Source organism: Vicia villosa, linkage group LG3 (genome assembly GCF_029867415.1).
Source record: "Vicia villosa cultivar HV-30 ecotype Madison, WI linkage group LG3, Vvil1.0, whole genome shotgun sequence".
NCBI lineage: Eukaryota > Viridiplantae > Streptophyta > Magnoliopsida > Fabales > Fabaceae > Vicia > Vicia villosa.
The window spans coordinates 58,173,980-58,190,213 of NC_081182.1; the positions used below are offsets into that span (position 1 = coordinate 58,173,980).

Below are 16,234 nucleotides of genomic sequence, written 5' to 3' on the forward strand. Positions count from 1 at the left end.
GAAATATCATTTATATATATAAAATATGATTAGTTGCGTAATCTCAAATATTTAGAGGTGTGTAAAGACCCATTGATAAGTGTAGAATATTACTAAAATAGAGAATATGGATTCAAATCGAATGTTATATTGAAGTTTATTAGATAGAGAATACGGCATAAATGTGCTGGTAGAATTATAGCTCATATACTAATCTAAGTTATAATTCATAGTTACTACCTAATCGAATGTTATAAACTCAGTTTCATAGTTTCCGTGAAACTATGGTGCTGATTTATTGAAGTCTGAGATTTTCTAAAAAAAAAAGCAACAAATGAATGCAAGATGTGTGTGATAATAAAAGTTATGTTAGAGTTCATATATATAATAATAATAGTGTCACTGGAAAAACAAATCTTTTCTTTTTGAACATAAAATCTTTTGGTTGAAAAATAATAATCAATTCATATAATAGGTAAAGTTGTTAAAATAAGAATTTTGTTTTAAAAATAACAACTTTCCAAATATTTGAATTCATATAATAGGTAAGTTTCTTTTGAATTCATATAATAGGAATGAAATTTGTACGTGAATGTATTTTTTCTATATTTACATTCAATTAAGATTTGTACGTGAATGCATTTTGCTATATTAACATTCATTTAAGATTAAGGTAACAAAGTGACATGTATCTGTTTTTATAAGATTAGGTTTGAATTTATATATTTTATTGTTAAAAGAGAATATTTATTGAAAAGATCATGAAAAGAAATATGGTAAACAATCTGTAAATAGAAAATAGTTAATAAAATATTATTAGAGTAGAATATAACATTAATTACTGGCTAACAACTTACCATACTAATAGATTAAATATTTTTTTCATTATTAAATTCTATTTGGAATAGATTAAATATATCTTTTTACCAGATATTATCTAGAAGCTATTAAAGTATAACTGATGGTAAAATTCTGTTTGAAAATTTTTAATACTTTTGAATCTATATCAAAACTAGATTCAAACTCATAATTTCTAGTTAAGTTAAGAGAAGAGATGTGAACTATCTTTATGAAAACACTTTCGAATATAGTTTAAATGCGTTAATCTAAAACAAAAATCTGAAAAATCAAATAATTAAAATTATAAAACCAAATAAAATCGCTTACAATTTTGTTAAATTTTTGTTATATATATATATATATATATATATATATATATATATATATATATATATATATATATATATATATATATATATATATATATATATATATATATATATATATATATATTGTTTTGTCTACTGTAATATACAATTAATCTAAAAGTTTGTTACTTTTGAAATTATCATCCACTCCTTAATTTTATATTTAACAAAAAATTCAAATATTTAATTCTAAATTTAGAAAGACTTTTATTTAAAAAATAAAAATTAAATCAACCATTAAAATAATAATAATAATTATTATTATTATTACTATTATTATTACTCTGACGCTCTGACGCTCAAAGTAAGTGGAAGAGTAGAGAGCATTCAAATTGTGTTTGAAATTTATTATTTTAAACGGCGTCATTTCTATATATAAGGGAGAAGAATAACGACCTCGCTATCTTTCAGGCATGGGATCCGGAGAACCTTTAGATGTGCTTGAGGTGTACATCTCCTGCAGCGAGACATGTGATAGTCAAGTAGTTAGGAGAAGAATCTAGAACTGCGATTGAGAAATGTGTGCCCGGCCAGAAAAGTTTTCCCAAAACCCTCGTGCTTGAATATCATGGTGAGGTTTTGGAGAATTTCGTTCTCGACTGCCGACCACTCTTCTTAATGCTTCTGATGTTTGGAATGGCAAACATCTATTCGAAGGCGTAATTATGATCATTCTTGGGAGCTGAAACACTTGAGTGTTACGTGCAAGAAATGTAATTGTTGATAGGACATCTTTCTTCTATATTGCCAATACATAAGTATAGAAAGAACTATAGTCACTTACCTTTTACACCCCTCTTTCATCTCCATTCTATTCTTGAGCGGTTACTTCTTTTCTCCTCTTAAATTTTGTCATCTTGTTCTTAAGATTATTAATGCCTCATGGATAAAGAATCGTGGAATACTGTGAGAAGGAACCTAGTGAACCCAATGTCTCGGTGGGAAGATTCCATATACTTTTCGAATGTTTCTCTTTTTGCCAAAGAGGGGAGTCTAAGTAAGGATTCCTCTGAAGAGAGGGATTCTTCGCCTTGGGGTCTCATTATCCCTGGTGAAGATGATAGAATATGCAGTGAGTATTGTAATCGTACCATCCCTCTATATGAGTATCTCTTCTCATACTTGAGTGTTCTCCTTGCCTTCATCGCTTTTGAGATATGTGTTTTCAACTACTTGAAGGTGGCCCCGTCTCAACTTCACCCAACAAGTTGGGCATATGTAAAGGCTTATCAATATTGGTGTGAATATTTGAAAGAGAACCCTTCTGTCACCAACAATTTTTCATATTTTCCCCTATAATTGTGGCACTTAGTCCCAACCAAGGGAACAAGAGTTACTTTCCTTAGTACTGACGATGCAAGTCTTTGAAGGCTTTCTTAAATTTTTGACCTTTGCAGGCCGGTTCTATTCTTGGTAACTCCTCTTCATCCCTTGACTCATGCGGCCATTTACGGAACTGAGTTAGAGGTAGAGGGTAAGTGCAAACATTTGTTTCCCATTGTTGCTCAGCGAAGCATTTCTGCAAGGAGAAAGACACATACACTTACGAAGAGGAGGATTTTTTTGTCGAGAATTCGTATTAGAAGAAGAAGCTGGTGGACTCTTTAACCACCTGGATTATATTGGCAGTGTAGTTCCCTCGGTTGAAGCTGATAAAAAATGTTTAAAGCATATAATAGATGTTTCACTATCGATAATGGCTCTCTCTTGCGAGGATCGTCGAACTTCCTGCAGTAAGTTTGAAATTTATTCCATTCTTTTGTTGTTGGTTTTCCCCATGCTTATCCGAGTGACAATCGTTTTTCCGTGTAGATGTAATGAAGAATGAAGCAAGGGCATAGGCTCTAAAGCGGGGTATCCTGTAACACCTGTAATTTAATTAAATTACTTTCGTATTATTTGTTAATAAGTTGTTATATGTTGCATTGTGTTGCTAAGTTGATTATTTAGTTGATTAGTCGGTCGATTACTAGTAGTATCATTTAGTATTATTAATATTATAAATATATTAATATAAATATTAGTATTATATGAGATTAATTGAGTTGGGATTTTTTTATAGTTGTGTATAGCAAAGTGGGAGTGTGAATGTTAGGCCCAATAAGAGAAATAGAAAATTATATGGTTAATAGGAATGAAAGAAAATTAGGTTAATTGTGGAGAGTTAGTCTTAGAGAGAGAACGTAGAAGTTGTTGTGAAGAGGAAAAGTGGGAAAGGAGGCACAAAGCTAGATTTTCAATCGGAGAGTTAGAGCAACCTTCAATCCAAGGTAAGGGTGGGGTTCTGACTATATAATGGGAATTATGATGATTGGTATGTGGGGATTTAGTTCTGTTTATGTAATCGCAGTTAGTACGTTGTGTTGAGTTGATGGCTCTATTGTATGATTGTGATTATGCTGTGTTGATCCATGAATTTTTGTGATAAGAATGTTGCCCTGAGATTTGAGTTAAATTCAATTTAGCAATCTGATACTGATATAGGAAAATTATGAGTTGTTGTGTGGTTGTAGGAATTAATTGGAAAATTAAGGTAAACTGTAAGTGAATAATTTATCATGTGATGTTTCGAACTGGGCATGATTAATTGAGGGAAAATTCCATGGAAGAATCGACTGAGTTTTGGATGAAAATGGTGAATTTATGATACACAGTATAGCAGGGACGAGTGCCTCAATATTAAGTGGCGAAGTGTCGAACGCCACAATGATTTGAAAAAAAATTAAGTGCGTAAGATAGGAAGGGGCACCTGCCACCATGAAGAGGGGTGGCTGCCCTTATAAAGTGTGAGGGAGGGGGCGCTTACCCCCTGGAGTGGAAAGAGGTAGGGGCGCTGGCCCCTAGTGGTGGTGAGTGCCACCAATTCTTTTTTACTATATAAATAAATCCCTGCACATGCACATGTAGTTAGTAACAACCATTAAACAATTCATGCACATGTGGTTAGTGGATTACTCTTCTTAAATAGGTTTTAATAACAATTAACTATGATGATAAACCATGATGGAAGCACAAGAAGGGTTCAGGCACAATAATGGAAATTAATTAGCATACAAACATAACTGTAACTAACACAATAATTTAGTAGTGAAGATTTGTAAGGAAGTGGAGTAGCAGAAGAATCTTATAGTAGTAGACAGTGAGTAACAGGAAAAATAGTGGAAGCTAGTTGACAGTAAAATAATAGTGTTATTAGAATGAATTGTTCATATCAGTACATAGCAGAAAAGTAGTTGTAGCAGAAAAGAATTAATTAGCAGGATATAGTCGAATTACCTGAATACTTGTACCGAGCGGGTTGCGAATATTTTGGTCGAGACAGTGGGTTGTATAAGTTGTTGTACATGTATATTACAGTTGTGAATTCGCAGGTTATATCGATGTTGTTGAATTGTTGTTGAGTTGTCGTTGTTATTGTTGTTGCGTTGTTGTTGTTATGCTGTTGTTATCGTTGTCATGTTGTGGTTGCTGGTAATTGTTGTGATCGTTGTCATGTTGTGGTTGTTGATAATTGTTGCTATCGTTGTTATGTTGTGGTTGTTGTTTTGTGTATATTGTTTGATATCTCACCTCTTCTGTTTGAATGTTACTTCTATGTTGGTAACGTGCAGGTAATCCGGAATGAAGGTTATTTACCTTCATTAGTTCGAGTCGATGTCATTGCTCTGATATGTAACACTCAGGGGGTGAACGCATGTTGCTTTATTTTTTATTTTATTTTTGTTGCTGAATTTAAAGTTGAATTTTGTTAAATACTTTGTTGATTTGAAGTCGTTTATGTCGGACAAACATTTTATGCTTTTGAGTTGAATTTTATGAATCTGCTGCGTGGTAATTTAAAAGTTGTTTTATTTTAGAAGACATAAAGTTGTTGTTATTTGTTCATCCAAGTTTTAATGTGTTATGTATCTGTATTATATGCGATTATATGTTGAAGTTTTAAGTTGAAAAAAATATGGCATCCTATCTGTGTTGTGACTCTGATTTTAATATTATCCGCCTATTTGTGTTGTGTACTTCTCTTTCTTCAGAAACTCCTCAAAATGTTTCTCTTTTGATATCCCCTCCATACTTGCAAATGGGTCTAGGGTCTTATCTTGTTCCTTCTAGTGATCACTAGGATTTAGTATTTAATGACGACATGGAATTTTTCACCAACCTCTCTGAGCAAGCTCTAAGGTATGAGTTGAATAGTCAGATGTGGTCTGCTAGAGGGGCCTCCGTCGCTCTAACACTAGGAAAATCTGGTTGTTAGGAAGTTCTTTGGACATATCGGGTGCATGAAAAAAAGAGACACTTAGAGAGGAGAGTGAGAAGTTTGAGTTTCCAACAGGAAACATATTTAAGAAAACTGAAGGAAGTTTCCGCTTCTTAACAAGAGGTAATAAAAAAATCTAGCTTCGCTCAATTTTCCTAGTATTGTGTGTAGTCAGGTGATGCATCTAGAAAGAATGATGGAAAGGAAAACTGAGGCTCTTAATTCGGCCTAGAAGGAGTTGGAGTTCTTTCACAGTCAAATTTTTTCTTTAACCCAAAAATTGAGAGAATGTGCTTCTATGGGCCTTAAGGAAGTTACAAAGTCTTTTGAGAATATGTTGCAGATGGTGGAGCATTTTCACCGTCCAATGGTTGTTTCGAGGGACCAGATCCGACCGGGTCAGATTCTTTTAGATGGGCAAATCATCTCGATTCTCAAATAGTCTCATGTTCCCCCCTTTTTTTTGAGAGATTTTGCGCCTTTAATTATAAATAATACTTTGTTTGTATTTACACTATTTATCTTTCGCATCTTTATGCTTTGGTTTTGCATTGTGATCCTGTCAATCATAATTTTTAACCGACTAAAAGCCGAGGAGCGCCAAGGTTTGCTTTTGAACCCTGCAGTTCTTATAATTTTTCATTATAAAGATCGGCAAATAATATTTGCTTACAACATAAATAACATTAAGTTTTTTGTTATGCCATGTTCGACCGCTTTGTTTGTGAGTATTTCGTGTTAATATGTATTTGTTACCTTGGTAAGATGCTGGATCGGCTGGTCGCGGTCGTAATAAAAACATGTTTTAATAAATAATGTGTTGGCTCGGCCGGATGTGTTTGCGCGTTATATCTATGATGGTGAAACATGAGTTTGGCTATTAGTGTTTGCGCTTTGAATTTCACCTGTAATGATTTCGGATGGAACAACCTAGATTTGGCTCTCCTTTGAATTACATTAATAAGAATAAGGCATGAGATCGGCTAAATACGGTTATGCTTTGAATTATAATTACAAGTGAGGGGCATGAAATTAGCTAGAGGCGGCCATGTTTTGAATCGTGCTCAAAGTCACAGAGGCTCATTCCCTAACCAAAGATTGAGGATCATTTTAACTCTCCCAGAGGAAAATATTGAATTGAGGTAGACGTCTCTAGGCTCCGCCTATCACGTCCCTTGGATGGGCTACATCCTAAATGGCGGTGCTCCAGCTACGCAGGATTGTGTGTAGTTCTTTGAAAAAGGGGTATTTAAATTTTGTATTTGGACGTGCAAATCGTCTCCGATAGCACCCTTTAGAGAATTGGTTTCCGTAGTCGGACGTGTAAAGGGCCTTCGACAACTTCCCTGAATTCTGAAGGCACAAAAGGCACTGTGGGAAAATCATTTCTTTGGTCGGACATGCAAAGCATCTTCGATAAAACCCCTAGAAAATTTATCTCGGGCATCACTTGCGTTGGTTGTACCCCAGTTCTATACTACTGAAATATAATCACAAAGGAACAAACGTTTCAGACTTCTTGTAATTTTAGTCATAGTGAACAATTATTGGTATTATTGAAGATAATTTTTAAAAGAAACCTAAGCCCTGTTATCAATTATGTTTCCATATTCTCGAGCCTCATTCAGAGACTAATCCAAGTCCTCCTTTCTTACGAGAATACTCCAATCTCTGGTTTTCCTCTACAAGAACGACCTAATTTGTGGATAGTACCATCCTGGCATATATTATAGCTTCATTCTTTTCTCCTTCATCTCTTGCACACGGGATCGCACCCTCTTAACAAACAAGTGAAGGAATCCAAAAAATTTCACTTTGGCCCTTATCTCTCTCAGCAAGCTAGTCATCATGGCAAGCTCTTAAAAGTACTGGTCTTCCTCAATAGTATGAGCATTGACACATTCTTGAAGCACTTGTTTCTCCTTCTGAAAATGGTCAAGCAAGAAGATAGCTCCCCTTTAGTTTTCACCAAATCCCAATATAGCCGACACCCGACAAGTCTTGTACGCCAATTTTAATAACTCATATTGATGAAAGGCGTCATCCAGGTTTGCAAAATATGTATAATCATCCTTTAAAATAGAGGAATGATACTCCCTAGCCGTTTGAGGGCCAAGACAGGTTAGAAGTAAAGTATACAACACAACTATGTTTGATGTCATATAGACACTAGGACTAAGGTTTCCTAATATTTAATCAAGTGGCCAATGTCGAACTTAACGCTCTTCTTCATGAATCACCCTGGAAACATGCCTAGTAATGGGGCTCATTTCAGTTGCAATAGGTGACACACTTAGGGTGGTTTCTACCACAATTCTATATGGAGAATCCAAAACTTCCACTTGAATTAGGACTGGAAGGGTAACCATTATTGAACTGGAAGGGGACTCCATACGCAAGATTCTCCCAAAAGTTAGCCCTATATAACTACTCGTAAGCAATGAAGGAACCATGGGCGTCCTCTTCATCTATAGCATCATGTTATAACACTTCATACTATATACATATCAAAGACTAGCTAAAATACAAATCAATAATGCCCATATAAATATTTCCATAGAAAAGGGGTTTTTCCACATTACTCACCAAAGATGACCTTTCCATCCTCCTTCAAAGCGGCCTCCACCAACAAACGTGTATTTGTGAACTGCTTCTTTTGCTTCTTTGGTGTCACTCCCAAAGGGATGACCTTGTCAATATTGTCTAGAGTCTTTGAAGGAAAACAATTTTCTTTTCATATAAAATTGTTGTTGGGACAAGTCATCTAGTCTGTATGCGTAAGACCTAACATCCATCAAAAATTGGCTCTGGCGCTAAAACTTGGAGAACTTGTTTTAACATTGATTAGGTGGATGAGAATCTATGTTTTGGACATTGGCACGAGTCACGTCAATAAGGTGGCTAACCAAATAATACCATTCCTTGAGGTGTTTCATGCCATATAAATATAACTCAAACATCTTGGTAATCTACTTAAGGGAGACCAGACTCTTCCCCGAGATGAATTAATTGAACTTTATTGGGCTTTAAAAAGGTGGAATAAGAGTGTTAAAGATGAAACATATTGCTTGTAGTCACACGAGTACTGGAAGACTTTGATATATGTCCAACTTAGTAGCTACAGTTGTGAAGGGCGGATGACTAGGTGGTTGAGAATGCTCACTTCAAAGTGGTTGAAAGGGAGGCGGAAGCCTATAAAAAATAACAAACATTTCTAGAGAAGAACGAAACATTCATCATAGTTGTTGCAAATCCTCTTATCCACTTTAAGAGGATGCACTCCCCTGTTTGAGAGGGTACCCACTTTAGTAAAGACATGTTCGAAACCACCTTTACCAATAAAGGTGCAAATGGTGCCAAACGTATCTTGATCCCCCAATACTGAAGATTTATCCCATGTCTCTTTTTAGGTTTTAGGTTGAAAGTTATCCATATTAAAAAAGGATATAAGGTCATAAAAGATTTTTTTTTAAAAGTGCAAGGTCAACATAAAGACAAATTTCAAACCACACCAAAAGTCGTCTATAGCATTAGAGTTCATCAAAGCATAAAGTAAAAAAAATAAAATTTATAACTTTCTTCTACATGAACTCAAATAAAGTAAGCAAGTGCAAAAAGAAACAAAAGTTCACACTCAGACTTTACCTTGAGAAGATAAACTCAATGACCTTGATGTTGTATACTCTACCATAAGAGATGCCTAAAGCATGAATTGATAAATATTTAGAGGAGATTGAGAAATATTGCAGATAGACATAGGGACACATGTTAAGACATGCCTGCAAAACGTCGAGAGACACGAGGAAGGAATTTAATGCATATTTTCTCAAGGATATCAACACCATTAAGACTTTTATGCTCCCTTCCACCAGAGCCAGGATTGAAGATAAACCTAGTTAAGCTCTCACTACGACGTAAGAACAAGGGCTTATAAGAAAACAGTTAAAGGTTGTCTACAAGGCCCATGAACAATGCCTAATAACAAGCGCCGAAAAGATAGTCACACCAAATAGGTAAACCCTTATCTCTGGAAAGCAGACATGATCACGACCTCCATAACATCTATCATCATTGATATCTAATCTAACGGTCACCCCAATAAGGCAACGCATTGGTTGTTTTAACCTCTCGTACTATATAAAGATTATATGACACCCTTTTTGGTATTCAAGTCATTATCATACTATTTTTCATTCAATGACTGACTTGTGCGTTGGAGTGTTAACGTTACATGTTCATCCTCTATCACTCATAAGGAAAGCTTATTCCACTACTCTAATACCTCATTCTACCATTCCACTACTAATGGATGATTATTCATCGGGGAAAAAGCTACATAAAAATCATAATCATGGATAACGATGAAGATAAGGAGCTTTTCTTCTTCTTCCATATATTCATTAAATCATGATGTTATTCATAAAACATTACTTGCATTGATATTTTATTACATATTTTGAATTTAATAACAAAAGGAATGGTATTAGTTATATAAAGGCAAAATACTCTTTTTCGTACTTTAACTTTATCTCGGGGTCCATTTTTGTCTCTTAAATTTTAAAATGACCATTTTAGTCCCTTATATCTTCAAACAGCGTCACTTTAGTCCTTTACATCATACTATTTGCACCTTCATTGTGTTTTTACCTAGAAACCAACAATAAATTTAATTAGGGATCCAAATTCATTTTTTTGGGCTCCAAATTTTATTTTGAGACAAAAAAACAATAATAACAAAACTCTTTGCAGAAAATCACTTTGCAAATCACCTTCAACAAATCACCTCCATGACATTTCTCTGTAGCAAATAATCTTCCATCACTTGTTCCCTATTAGTATCTAAAATAATCTTCCTTTAAATCACCATTAAACTCTGATTAACAGAACCAATAACAGTTGTATCCGATTCACACTGCAAACCCTGATTCAACTTCTGAAAAACATAAAACTTTTCTCAATTCTTCTTCATCCCACCAAAATCATCACAATCAGGAACAACAATATCAAGCCTAACCCTAACCCCTTGAAAATTCAACTCAATATTGTTCAATTTATCGAGAAAACAGATCCTACATCCCACGACGTCGTTTTCAGTTCTAAACCTAACCCCTTTGTGATTGTGCTTCTGTTTCGAACAACGCCACTTTTTTAGCTTCATCCTCAAACCCAATTCTTTATAACATTAACCCATGTTGAAGAAGAAGAAGAGAAGAGAGACAACGATGGGAATACCAGAGCCATTTGTTGGTGTTTCCCAACTTAATCGACAGTTTCGCTGTTTGGGGTGGTCTCCCACTCCGTTACACGCTTTGTATCTCTTCACTCGTTCACTTTTTCTCACTGTTTCAACAATCTTTATTCATTTCTCCTTCAATTCCTACTATTCAAGTAATAATCTCTCAATCTCACTTTAACCGTTTTTTCATTTCTTTCTAATATTCAGTTGAATTCAATTGAACTGATTGAAGAATTGGAAAAAGTTCCCACTATTTGCATGTTATCAAGAGTTAACACAAGACATTGTGTTTGTGTTGTGAAATTGTGAGAAATTTGCAAGGTGTATTGTGCTATCGTGTGGAGCAGCTTCGTGTTGAAGTGACCAAACAATGGAAAAAGAAAAAAATGAAAAGATATTAATGAAGGAGGATCTAAAGTGAATTTTTTGCCACATCACCATTGATCTAACCCACATGAATAACTTTTTATGACTTTCACTAACGGAAACAAACGGAAGGACAAACATGACGCTATTTTAATAGTTAAGAGATCAATTTTAACATTTTAAAAATTAATAGATCAAAATGAATCTCAAAATAAAGTTAAGGAAAAAAATGATATTTTACCTTATATAAACCTCTAAAGATTGGTTTGTTGATGAAACCTCGGCTCCTGAAAACATGTTATTTATATTATTTAAGGTTTTATAGTTGAATCACATTTTTTTTTTGAATCAAAGAATATATTATTGATATTAATTCAAAAAACTATACAAGCACATGGTGATCTCACTCGATTCAACCATCAAGCAAGACAAGGACAACAATTACATCATGATTCTAGCCACATGTTGTCTGAACTTCCTTATGTTCCACATCCTATACACTATACTATCCTTAATTCTATCCACTATATTTGTATTATCCACATTGTTCTTAAAACAAATATTATTTATCATTCTCCATATGCTATATATGGTCTTAGTTATACCTACTTTAATCACCATAGATCTCCATCCCTTTCCTTTAGTAACTGCAGTGATCCATTGGATTTCATCCTCCCACTTAAGGGATTTATGATCCACCTCTATCCAATTGAGTATGTTCTGCCACACCCCTTCAAATGAATCACATTTAAAATTGATTCTTTTAAATTAATCAATAAAATATGTAATAGTATATTTTATATTTTTTTGTCATGCGCATACAAAATACTAAATTACTTTCTTATAACAACCGCCTTTGAGAGTGTATTATATGGTCCTCATTCCAAGGACATGCTTTGGGTTTGGGAGAACTTGTCCATTGTTTGATGGCTGCAGCAGGAACCCAGCTCACTTTCTCGCACTAAATTAAATGTCACCATTCTTTGTTTGGGAGTAAAAATTGGGGTTAAACTTGACAGGGATGATCACAGTTTGAATCCCGCAACTGTGATGCAAAGGGAGTTGAAATTATTTGATGTTAGAATTTACTCTCGAACGGAACTATACCGATGGTGAAAAGTCTAAAAAATAAAAAATGAAACTGATTTTAATATATTTAATTTTTTGAGTTAAAATTAATTCAATCTCAAAATTTAATTTTTATAGTTAATTTTTGCATTAAAAATAAATTCTAAATATACATTACTATAAATTTAATATACTTTTAGTGAAAATTTAATTTTATATAATCCATTAAAAATGAATTTATTATCTTTACACTTATTTTAGAGTTTTAGTGATACATGAATTTATTATTATGTATTTGAAAGAGCGCTTTACACTTATCTTTACACTTAAGTTTGAGTGAAAATAAGTTTTGGTGGTATCATGAATTTTATATGTGAATGATTATTATTTTATATAATCCCTATTGTTCTTTCCCTGGTTTTATTTATATCTTTCCCTAGCTTTATTTATATCTTTACACTTATTTTAGAGTTTCCTGTAGGGTGTTTTCAAAAGGGTCTCCAAAAAGATTAAAATTTGAAATTTAAAATCTTAAAAATGATTGGAATATAGGTTCCTGGATCACATCCACATCCAGTTGGCATCCACCACCTAATTTTTGTTCCAATCTGTTTGGTACAAATCATATTAAAACGAGGCCTACCTATATCATAATCTTTAATATATTAAAACAAAATACATGTTTAGCGCGCTAACTTTAGACCAAAATCCCGCCTAAACATGTGCATCGCACGGGTAAAGTACTAGTTCGTAATTAGGACACTGATAATCATCATTGATTAGTACAATTCATATTTCATAAGGTTGGTTCAATGCATAAACCCAAACCATAACTATATTAGCACACCACTGTTCAACTTGAGTAAAATAAAATGCATTATTGTTGAACAGAAACAAAAAAAAAAAGTATAAGCACATTTTAATATCAATGACCAAACAAAATGTTCCAGCTCTGAAAACTTGCAAAGCTGGCACCAGCTTTTGAGGATACTCCCTCCCTTCACGCGTCCCACACCACCCTACATTTTATTCTCATTCAAATACATACATACACACGCATATATATAGACCCTCTTTCTAACATATTAGTCTCATTCACATCCCAACATTTACAATTACAACTGAATAACAAACAGTTTTGTGTCCAATGGCTTCTTCTATTCGCATTAATATGCTTGCTGGAGTTATGATAATTAGCTCCTTGGTAGCTACATGTTCTGCTAATTTCAACCAAGATTTTGATCTTACATGGGGTGATCATCGTGCTAAGATATTCAATGGTGGACAACTTCTATCTCTTTCTCTAGACAAAACCTCTGGCTCTGGCTTTCAATCCAAGAAAGAATATTTATTTGGTAGAATTGATATGCAACTCAAACTTGTTGCTGGAAACTCTGCTGGAACGGTTACTGCTTACTACGTAAGTACCCCCTATTTTTTTCCATCAATAAACTCATTCACTTTGATTCTTTTCTTGTCTTCCTCTCATTATATTCTTTGCTTCTTTTCCAAAACAACTTTAACTAACATAGCTTCTTCATGATATGGTGCAGTTATCATCACAAGGGCCAACTCATGATGAAATTGATTTTGAATTCTTGGGGAATGTTACTGGTGATCCATACATTCTCCACACAAACGTGTTTTCTCAAGGCAAAGGAAACAGAGAACAACAGTTCTACCTCTGGTTTGACCCAACCAAGAACTTCCATACTTACTCTATCGTCTGGAAGCCACAACACATTATGTGAGTAACCAAATCATATTAAATAGTTCGTATTAACATTTCAATTAAGTGCTTCAAACATGAACTAACAAATTGATATAACGAACTGCAGATTCTTAGTTGACAACATCCCCATAAGATTGTTCAAGAATGCTGAATCTGTTGGTGTGCCATTCCCAAAGAACCAACCAATGAGAATCTATTCAAGTCTATGGAATGCTGACGATTGGGCAACAAGAGGTGGTTTGGTGAAAACAGATTGGTCCAAAGCACCCTTTACAGCTTACTATCGCAATTTCAAAGCCACTGAACTCTCTTCTGTCTCTTCCAATTCATTCTCTGATTCTACAATGCAGAGCAATGAGCTTGATGCTTATGGTAGAAGAAGATTGAGATGGGTTCAGAAGTACTTCATGATATATAATTACTGCAGTGATCTTAAGCGATTTCCACAAGGGATTCCTGCTGAGTGTAGGCGTTCAAGGTTCTGAAAGATCATGAAAGAAGAACTTATATATAGTAGTTAATATAGTTATTTCAAATGTATTTGTTTGCTTCTGTTTTTATTTTTTATGATTCTTTGATTTTATATATTTTGTGTCTCCATATGATATAACACATGATCAAATAAATCAAATACTTTACAACATTCATTTTATCAGTTCCATCATTTTAGAATTGTTTATGATAACTTGTGCTTTTGGAAATGACAAAAAATAAATATAAAGTTAAAAGAAAGCGAAAGTTTTTTTTTTCTTTTACAAAGAAAACGTAAGTTTCCAAAAGTAATAAATGTAACTTAAAATGGAATTATTTTTGGCTAACAAGTTGGCAAAAATAATCTATTGAGCAGCATGGATGATTTGGGAAGATGTTTTCCATTAAGGTAGTTGATGGAAATGGATTCACTAACTTTCAACCCCCTAACTTTTGGTGACTTTAGGCAATATTTTGAAGAGCTAGAGAATTGAGAAAGAGAAGGAAAAAAAAGAGGGAAACATGACTTGAGAGAGGGGATTTTTGGAGAGAGATAGAGCGGAAGGTAGATGGCAGTTCCCACCAAAACGTGAGAGAATCCCTACCCGTAGTTGATGATGGTGATGATGTTGACAAATTCGAATAGTGAGGGTGTACCTGCAGGCGAGTATTCCGACGATCAAGATGGAGAAGACCATAAATGTAATATTTAAGGTTTAGAATATCGTGTTCCTGAGTATGGATAGTTTTAGATTCGAATTATAGAATTTAGAGGTCATAAAATCTTCTTTATAGAGAATTGCATCAAAAGATATATGTCAAAAGATCCAGAAAATTCCTATCATTTGAAGGTCTCCAAGGGCTTGTCAGCCCTTATCAGGTCTCTTTCTAGCACTTGTTCATCTTTTGACCTATCTTGTCTACTTCAACTTAGATGGCACAATTTATTGCAGCCTAGATCATCTAAGTTCATAATAGTATCCCTTAAGTCTTGTCCGTCAGAGCCAGGTTTTTGGATTTGTCCTAAGGCTCTTCAAGTCATATCGTTTTCTTTGGTTGGTGGTCGTAGTTATGATCTTGATGAGACGATTTACATAAAGATTCCTAGAGTATACGATGTAGACGTCATGTTTTTTTATAATTTTTTAAAGAGCCATCAACGTCCGGCCAAAGCCTGCAATCACTACTACCCGTGATTATCGTTAGTGAGTGATGGGACTCGTCATGACCTTTGTCATCCCTTCCCTTTTCCTTGTGCGCCCTAGGCATGATCTGGTCATTTTCATGGAATCCTCAAATACAATGATGATTTTTACGAGAAACAAGACTTCCTTAGATGACATGGTGTCTATAAATTGGTTTGTTCGTGGCCTCTTGCGATGTAGGAAGGCACGATGCGCGTATTGAAGAAGAAGCCGCACGTCTGAAGAGTTTGACGTCTGATGTTATAATTACTCACATTAAGCCATTTGAGTTGGTTTTAGGCCCAAAAATAGCATTTTACTATTTTCCATAATTTTAGCAATTCCTATTTTATTTGTTTTATTTATTTAATTATGTTTTGGATTAAAGGTTCATAAGGCCATTAAGTTTTCTACGTTTTCTGTATTTAAATATCTTTGGCATGACCATAAAGATTATCTTTCATTATAATAAAATCAAAAGTTTTCTTTTTCTAGTGGATCCCAACTTATCTGGCATATTTTGCGCTTGCAATCATGTGATTCAATTTTAGGTTTAGCACTTGCTAATCCCTAAGGTTTCCGATTGCGTCAGTTGGAATTAGAGCATGTTTCGCTTGTTATTTTTGTTGCTTGACAACCATGACGGATCAACCGACGAATCAAAGTACATAGACACAAAGTACTAACAATGAAACATTTAGCATATGTCTCCTCCATTGATTATTGACAAAA

General features: G+C 34.2%; 1 protein-coding gene across 1 annotated transcript; it reads left to right on the forward strand.

The window, feature by feature from the left end:
- Positions 1 to 13,198: 13,198 nt before the first annotated feature.
- LOC131661568 (xyloglucan endotransglucosylase/hydrolase 2-like) lies at positions 13,199 to 14,508 on the forward strand. Its single transcript, XM_058931151.1, has 3 exons — positions 13,199 to 13,535; positions 13,669 to 13,862; positions 13,954 to 14,508. The coding sequence occupies exons 1-3, from the start codon at positions 13,263 to 13,265 to the stop codon at positions 14,330 to 14,332; spliced, it is 846 nt and encodes a 281-aa protein (XP_058787134.1). The 5' UTR covers positions 13,199 to 13,262; the 3' UTR covers positions 14,333 to 14,508.
- The last annotated feature ends 1,726 nt before the right edge of the window (positions 14,509 to 16,234 follow it).